Source organism: Dendropsophus ebraccatus, chromosome 2 (assembly GCF_027789765.1).
Source record: "Dendropsophus ebraccatus isolate aDenEbr1 chromosome 2, aDenEbr1.pat, whole genome shotgun sequence".
In the NCBI taxonomy this organism is placed as follows: domain Eukaryota; kingdom Metazoa; phylum Chordata; class Amphibia; order Anura; family Hylidae; genus Dendropsophus; species Dendropsophus ebraccatus.
The window spans coordinates 16,063,502-16,072,352 of record NC_091455.1 but is presented as its reverse complement, the minus strand read 5'-3'; the positions used below and the strand labels follow the sequence as shown (position 1 = coordinate 16,072,352).

Below are 8,851 nucleotides of genomic sequence, written 5' to 3'. Positions count from 1 at the left end.
AGGGAAGGGGAAATTTACACTGCAGTACTGTGGATATACAGAAGTAGGAAGAGCTGCCCGAATATTAATGGGGGGTATGATATTATAGAGAAGTCTTGATTTACCTTTCAGGAACAGCGTGGATCATCTTCAGCAGGCAGACTGATACACAGCTCAGCCTCTCTCGCTTCATTTCCTGTGTTCTGTCCTGACCTTGCTGTAACTAAAGACAGATTTCTTCTGACAACAGGCAGTAGACAGAGGATTATAGGGAAGTGACATGCCTAGTGGAAAAATTCTAGGTCTGTTTTTCCGGGGCAAGGAGTCATCAATGGTAATTGAACATCGCATCAAATCTGCAGTGGATACAGTAAGTGTGAATGTAATCTACAGCAACACAATGAGCAGATAAGGATTGTGGGAGTTTTATGCAAATAGCCAGAAAGGAGACCTGACTTCTCTCCAAGCACGAGAACAAGTCTTTTATTTAAGCTAAGTATAATTTGAATAATTAAAATTAATTATAGCGGCTCTTGCTGCATCGAATCCTCCAGACGTGTACGGAGTACGCAGCACCCATGCTGGTAATTATACAGGCAGAATTAGAATTGAGTTGTGTAAACACATTACAGGTGATTAAGAAGATCGTATAATACATTCAGTCCGCTTCTCAGGGTTTTTTTGTTACATTGACAGCATTTCCATATGTGATGAATGGGATGGAAAGGCCTGGCAGAGGATGCTGGGAAATGTAATACAACAGCAGAAACCAACAGTCCACAGCAGGTTAGCCATGGAGGCTGCAAATGTACAGGGAACGTACGCCAGTAAGAGAGCAACACTATGGACTGAACCATCAAGGTGACATTTACCAGGATTATCCCCAGGGGGGCTGCTTCTACTTCTACAGATATTAGGGTTACCATGTCAGTATGCAGTGCAGGACTGAGGATATATGACAAGACTTCACATAGGGTTTGTTTTGGAGATAGATAGGAGATAGATAGGAGATAGATAGGAGATAGATAGGAGATAGATAGGAGATAGATAGATAGAAGATAGATAGATAGATAGATAGGAGATGATAGAAGATAGATAGGAGATAGATAGGAGATGATAGAAGATAGATAGATAGATAGATAGATAGGAGATAGATAGATAAATAATAGATAGATATATAGATAGATAGATAGATAGATAGATAGATAGATAGATAGATAGATAGATAGATAGGAGATAGATAGATAGATAGATAGGAGATAGGAGATAGATAGATAGGTAGATAGATAGATAGATAGATAGGAGATAGATAGATAGATGATAGATAGATAGATAGATAGATAGATAGATAGATAGATAGATAGGAGATAGATAGATAGATAGATAGATAGATAGATAGGAGATAGATAGATAGATAGATAGATAGGAGATAGATAGATAGGAGATAGATAGATAGATAGATAGATAGATAGATAGATAGATAGATAGATAGGAGATAGATAGATAGATAGATAGATAGATAGATAGATAGGAGATAAGATAGATAGATAGATAGATAGATAGACAATTAGTCTCAGTTAATGATACTGAGGACAACTTGCTGGGTCTTGTTCTAGATCACAGGTTGCAGATATTCTGTCGATGAAAGTACAAATGGACAATAGAAAGTAACACTGACAAATAAACATAACAGGACGTTCTCTGATGGGCAGTAAAGGAACTGTAGCCATAGAAATGACCAGAATCCTTCTATACAGGCTATGGGCCAAACACCAGAGAGATGTATTCAGCCAAATCTTTATACAGTGTGTGTGAGTGTCCAATATTAATGCAGGCAGTACCACTATTACTTATATAAGAGGTGGGACCTCGGAATTATCTGGGAAGGGTCCGTCATCCTCGGTGACATCTCTGGGTTTGCAGTTGCTCAGTACCATGGGTCCCTGGGCTGCACCTCGCTTTTCCTGGACGATGTTCGTCACATCAGGAAATGAATGCGCCTTTGGATCCACTTCAAGTTTCTCAATTCTCCTTGAACTGCTGGAAATACAGAATATCAGTGAGAGGCGAGCACGTTACTGGAAGGAGTGAGGAAGGTGATGGACTGCGACTACAGAGGCTGATACAATATCATACAAAGGAGAATTATATTATACGATTATTATAGGAAAATATTTACATAGAGAGATGTGGTATGACATCAGGAGCTGCAGTATATAGATAGTGACATCAGGAGCTGCAGTATATAGATAGTGACATCAGGAGCTGTAGTATATAGATAGTGACATCAGGAGCTGTAGTATATAGTGACATCAGGAGCTGCAGTATATAGTGACATCAGGAGCTGTAGTATATAGATAGTGACATCAGGAGCTGTAGTATATAGTGACATCAGGAGCTGTAGTATATAGTGACATCAGGAGCTGTAGTATATAGATAGTGACATCAGGAGCTGTAGTATATAGTGACATCAGGAGCTGCAGTATATAGTGACATCAGGAGCTGTAGTATATAGATAGTGACATCAGGAGCTGTAGTATATAGTGACATCAGGAGCTGCAGTATATAGTGACATCAGGAGCTGCAGTATATAGATAGTGACATCAGGAGCTGTAGTATATAGAAAGTGACATTAGGGGCTGTAGTATATAGTGACATCAGGAGCTGTAGTATATAGATAGTGACATCAGGGGCTGTAGTATATAGATAGTGACATCAGGAGCTGCAGTATATAGATAGTGACATCAGGAGCTGTAGTATATAGAAAGTGACATCAGGAGCTGTAGTATATAGTGACATCAGGAGCTGTAGTATATAGTGACATCAGGAGCTGTAGTATATAGATAGTGACATCAGGAGCTGTAGTATATAGTGACATCAGGAGCTGTAGTATATAGATAGTGACATCAGGAGCTGTAGTATATAGTGACATCAGGAGCTGCAGTATATAGTGACATCAGGAGCTGTAGTATATAGATAGTGACATCAGGAGCTGTAGTATATAGTGACATCAGGAGCTGTAGTATATAGATAGTGACATCAGGAGCTGTAGTATATAGTGACATCAGGAGCTGCAGTATATAGTGACATCAGGAGCTGCAGTATATAGATAGTGACATCAGGAGCTGTAGTATATAGAAAGTGACATTAGGGGCTGTAGTATATAGTGACATCAGGAGCTGTAGTATATAGATAGTGACATCAGGGGCTGTAGTATATAGATAGTGACATCAGGAGCTGCAGTATATAGATAGTGACATCAGGAGCTGTAGTATATAGAAAGTGACATTAGGGGCTGTAGTATATAGTGACATCAGGAGCTGTAGTATATAGATAGTGACATCAGGGGCTGTAGTACATAGATAGTGACATCAGGAGCTGCAGTATATAGATAGTGACATCAGGAGCTGTAGTATATAGATAGTGACATTAGGGGCTGTAGTATATAGATAGTGACATCAGGAGCTGTAGTATATAGTGACATCAGGAGCTGCAGTATATAGATAGTGACATCAGGAGCTGTAGTATATAGAAAGTGACGTCAGGGGCTGTAGTATATAGATAGTGACATCAGGAGCTGTAGTATATAGATAGTGACATCAGGAGCTGTAGTATATAGTGACATCAGGAGCTGCAGTATATAGTGACATCAGGAGCTGTAGTATATAGATAGTGACATCAGGAGCTGTAGTATATAGTGACATCAGGAGCTGTAGTATATAGTGACATCAGGAGCTGTAGTATATAGTGACATCAGGAGCTGCAGTATATAGATAGTGACATCAGGAGCTGTAGTATATAGAAAGTGACATTAGGGGCTGTAGTATATAGTGACATCAGGAGCTGTAGTATATAGATAGTGACATCAGGGGCTGTAGTATATAGATAGTGACATCAGGAGCTGCAGTATATAGATAGTGACATCAGGAGCTGTAGTATATAGAAAGTGACATTAGGGGCTGTAGTATATAGTGACATCAGGAGCTGTAGTATATAGATAGTGACATCAGGGGCTGTAGTATATAGATAGTGACATCAGGAGCTGCAGTATATAGATAGTGACATCAGGAGCTGTAGTATATAGTGACATCAGGAGCTGTAGTATATAGATAGTGACATTAGGGGCTGTAGTATATAGATAGTGACATCAGGAGCTGTAGTATATAGTGACATCAGGAGCTGCAGTATATAGATAGTGACATCAGGAGCTGTAGTATATAGAAAGTGACGTCAGGGGCTGTAGTATATAGATAGTGACATCAGGAGCTGTAGTATATAGATAGTGACATCAGGGGCTGTAGTATATAGATAGTGACATCAGGAGCTTCCCCTCTTCTGGCCGTCTGCTATAGGGATATAGTGGAGCAGGATCCCCTCTTCTGGCCGTGTACTATAGGGATATAGTGGAGCAGGATCCCCTCTTCTGGCCGTGTGCTATAGGGATATAGTGGAGCAGGATCCCCTCTTCTGGCCGTGTACTATAGGGATATAGTGGAGCAGGATCCCCTCTTCTGGCCGTGTACTATAGGGATATAGTGGAGCAGGATCCCCTCTTCTGGCCGTGTGCTATAGGGATATAGTGGAGCAGGATCCCCTCTTCTGGCCGTGTACTATAGGGATATAGTGGAGCAGGATGCCCTCTTCTGGCCGTGTACTATAGGGATATAGTGGAGCAGGATCCCCTCTTCTGGCCGTGTACTATAGGGATATAGTGGAGCAGGATCCCCTCTTCTGGCCGTGTACTATGGAGATATAGTGGAGCAGGATCCCCTCTTCTGGTCGTGTGCTATAGGGATATAGTGGAGCAGGATCCCCTCTTCTGGTCGTGTGCTATAGGGATATAGTGGAGCAGGATCCCCTCTTCTGGCCGTGTACTATAGGGATATAGTGGAGCAGGATCCCCTCTTCTGGCCGTGTACTATGGAGATATAGTGGAGCAGGATCCCCTCTTCTGGCCGTGTGCTATAGGGATATAGTGGAGCAGGATCCCCTCTTCTGGCCGTGTACTATAGGGATATAGTGGAGCAGGATCCCCTCTTCTGGCCGTGTACTATGGAGATATAGTGGAGCAGGATCCCCTCTTCTGGCCGTGTGCTATAGGGATATAGTGGAGCAGGATCCCCACTTCTGGCCGTGTACTATAGGGATATAGTGGAGCAGGATCCCCTCTTCTGGCCGTGTACTATGGAGATATAGTGGAGCTTGATCTTCTCTTTGGGACAGCTGAAAATTAGAGATGGACGCTAAAGGAAGAAAACTTGTGGAGAAGGCCATATAGAAGTTATTCAATGGCCACAAATGGTGCCAACCTTAGGACTGGCTTAGGTGTCTAGTCCTAGGACTAGTCTTAGGGGTAGTGCGGAGCTAAACATTTATTCACTAAATAAAACACATTACAAAGTTATACAACTAATGCGGTGAGTATAATGCACCACACCTCTGGGGTGGGGGGAACACGGCGAAGGAGGCCATTCACTTACATAACACACATTACAAAGTTGTATAACTTTGTAATGTGTTTTATTTAGTGAATAAATGTTTAGCGCAGCACTACCCCTGTCTGAGCCCCTGCTGGCCAGTGAGGGAACTGCAGTGTGAATTCCCATTCTGTTGCCTGGCTCCCTCCATCCATGCGTATCTCTGTGCAGCCTGCGCTGCCTTATGCTGCGTCAGTCTATAAAGCAGCTAATCAGACATAAATATGTGTTATTCATACCCTATTTTTCTGGTATTAGATCCTGTATGAATGGGAACATTTCCCCACTGCTGCAGGTGCTCCTGGGGCTCATTCTGAAACCTGATTCCTTTGTTACTGGTAATGCCGCGGTAATTATCCCTACAGGACGGCGGCATACACAAAATCTCCAGTTTATTTGCACGACTGCTGCTGCTCGCCGGGATCATGACTCTGCATAATCACCTTCTTACTCATTCATTTCACAATTAAAATGAGGATATTGGCAGAGCAGCCAGCCGCTCAGCGAGGGGACGATCAGGCCTCGGAAATGCCAGACCGGCCTCCTTATAGAGCCATGGAAGGACGGACAGCTGGGGAATGTTATACGCACTTGTTATACGGAAATTGTAAAGTGGCCTAGAGCAGGGGTAGGGAACCTTGGCTCACTGGGTGTTGCAACACTACAACTCCCATCATCATAGCAGCAAGCACAAAACCTTAAGCATCGAACGTGCAGGGGATAATCTATACCATACATTACTATAGATGTCATGAGCAGAAAAAAACTTAAGTCTTCTGATACTTAGCAGCTGCTGTATGCCCTGCAGGAAGTGGTGTATTCACTCCAGTCTGACACAGTGCTCTCTGCTGCCACCTCTGTCCATATCAGGAACTGTCCAGAGCAGCAGCAAATCCCCATAAAAAACCTCTCCTGCTCTGGACAGTTCCTGACATGGACAGAGGTGGCAGCAGAGAGCATTGTGTCAGACTGGAGAGAATACACCACTTCCTGCAGGACATACAGCAGCTGAAGGCTGGAAGGCTTGAGATTTTTTTTAAATAGAAGTAATTTTAAAAATATATATAACTTTTTGGCATCAGTTGATTTAAAAACATTTTTTTTTTCTCTCTGGAGTACCCCTTTAAGTGCACAGCATTGTGGGTGATATATGCTGCCTAAAACTTTGTTTGCAAGCTCATGGTCGGTATTTACTGGGAAAAGTGTTATAGATGGATGAGCTGTGGCGACAAAAAAGAAAGCGTGATCGATATTCTTGGGATTCCTAACACATCACTTATCCGCTGCGTAATTTTTCTTAATTGCAAATCTACTCGGACGCCTAAAGATACAACTGGAGGAAGAATCGGCCGTAAATAGTGGTAAAGCACATTATCAGGTTTATTATAGGAATCAATGTGGAGGACGCTGGTTACACTCATTACACTGGTCTCTGGGCTGTGCCAGCATTTCAGGGTCAATAATAAACTCAGCTTCGCTCTGATTACAGCTGTAGAAAAACTACAACCCCCATCATGTCCTGATGGTGATAGGAACTACAGCTCTGGAGTATAATACAGGATGTATTTCAGGATCAGTAATGTAATGTATGTACACAGTGACCCCACCAGCAGAATAGTGAGTGCTGCTCTGGGGTATAATACAGGATGTAACTCAGGATCAGTAATGTAATGTGTGTACATAGTGACCCCACCAGCAGAATAGTGAGTGCAGCTCTGGAGTATAATACAGGATGTAGCTCAGGATCAGTAATGTAATGTATATACACAGTGACCTCACCAGCAGAATAGTGAGTGCAGCTCTGGAGTATGATATAGGATGTAACTCAGGATCAGTACAGGATCAGTAATGTATGTACACAGTGACCCCCACCAGCAGAATAGTGAGTGCAGCTCTGGAGTATAATACAGGATGTAACTAAGGATCAGTACAGAATCAGTAATAATGTAATGTATACAGTAAGATCCATTCTATAATTCATCTGTTATATTCTCTCTGTTATCAGTCGTTGCAGAAAAGGATATAACTTAAGATTTGTAACTACTAAAGGCCCTATTCCACGGAACGAATATCGCCCGTATTTGAACGATTTTGGCCGCTACGGACGATAATCGTCCCGTGAAATAGAATGCAGCGATCAGCCGACATCGTTCATGTCGGCTGATCGTTGCAGTCGCTTGTTTTTCAACATGTTGAAAAACAAGTGTCTAATACAGCAACAATCTTCTGCTGTCGCTCCGTTGAATAGGAGCATCGGCAGCAGACGCTGCTGCATGCTATGGCCTGCCCGGACGATCAGCGATCACCCGGGCAGCCCCCCCCCACCGCGCTGAATAGCGGTGGCAGCGAGCGGGGAACGAGGAGCAAACGATCGCTGAGAGCGCTCGTTTGCTCCTCTAGACTGCCTGTGGAATAGGGCCATTACACTGGGAATTTCTTGACTTTGGTGGTATGTACTACTTACTTTTTAAGCATTAAAGGTAGACACAGTGGCCCAGATTTACCCAAGGGTAAAAAATATACGCTGGGTGTAACCTGCCCACAGCAACCAATCACAGCTCCTATTTCATTTTATCAGAGCTGAAAGCTGAGCTGTGATTGGTTGCTGTGGGCAGGTTACACCCAGGGTATATTTTACACCCTTTGATAAATCTCCCCCACTATGCCGGATGTCGGTACAGACCTCCTCCCTGACAGTATTTAAGATATATATATATATATATATATATATATAACGCTTGGCCTGTGTCTTTATCTTATTGTTCCCCATTCGTTTGTATGGAACAGCGCCTAATGTGGATGTAATAGATAAATGGCAGGACGGTCTGCTCATCCTCAGGACTGCTTTATGTGCAGAGGAGACACAGACTTAGGAGTTTGCTGTAAAGTTTATTCAATTAGCTCCACTTTTGCTTGCTAAGCCCTGTACTTCCCTAAGGGATTTCATGGTAATGCTGGGATTGAATATGGTGCAGGGATAACTCCAATCACTTCTAATGCTGGATTTCCATATGAATGTTTTATAACTCCTATATGGATGGAAATGGTGAGCAAAGGAAATCCATTACTCCATTAACCCTTTAGAAGGTTACCCACTTGTAGACCCCATGAACGTCATGTTAAGATTCTGCACTAACTAGTTTCTTTGTAGAACTAAGAGCTTAAAGGGGTATTCCAGCTTAAGGCTATGTTCACACAACGTATATTTTGAACTAATCTCGTCCGAAATTAAGTTCATCCGGGCGGTACTGCAGTACTGGCCAGGATGAACTTCACTGACACAACGGTGTCATACAGCTTGTGAAGCCAGCCTAAAACTAACTTGTCCCTGATCCACAGGATACGAGACAAGTAAGAGATCATGGGGGGAGTCCGACCGCCGTACCCCTCAGTTA

At 42.8% G+C, this 8,851-nt stretch overlaps 1 protein-coding gene across 3 annotated transcripts in view; it reads right to left on the bottom strand.

Annotated features, from left to right (window-relative positions):
- Positions 1 to 1,764: 1,764 nt before the first annotated feature.
- Positions 1,765 to 8,851, bottom strand: part of DNAAF11 (dynein axonemal assembly factor 11) — a 47,715-nt gene continuing 40,628 nt past the window's right edge. For 2 of the 3 annotated variants that reach the window (XM_069959819.1, XM_069959821.1), the window contains one exon: positions 1,765 to 2,019. In XM_069959819.1, coding sequence (XP_069815920.1) covers positions 1,830 to 2,019 — 190 coding nt within the window. In that variant the 3' untranslated portion in view covers positions 1,765 to 1,829. The remainder of the gene's footprint in view (positions 2,020 to 8,851) is intronic. The other variant, XM_069959820.1, reaches the window with a different exon arrangement.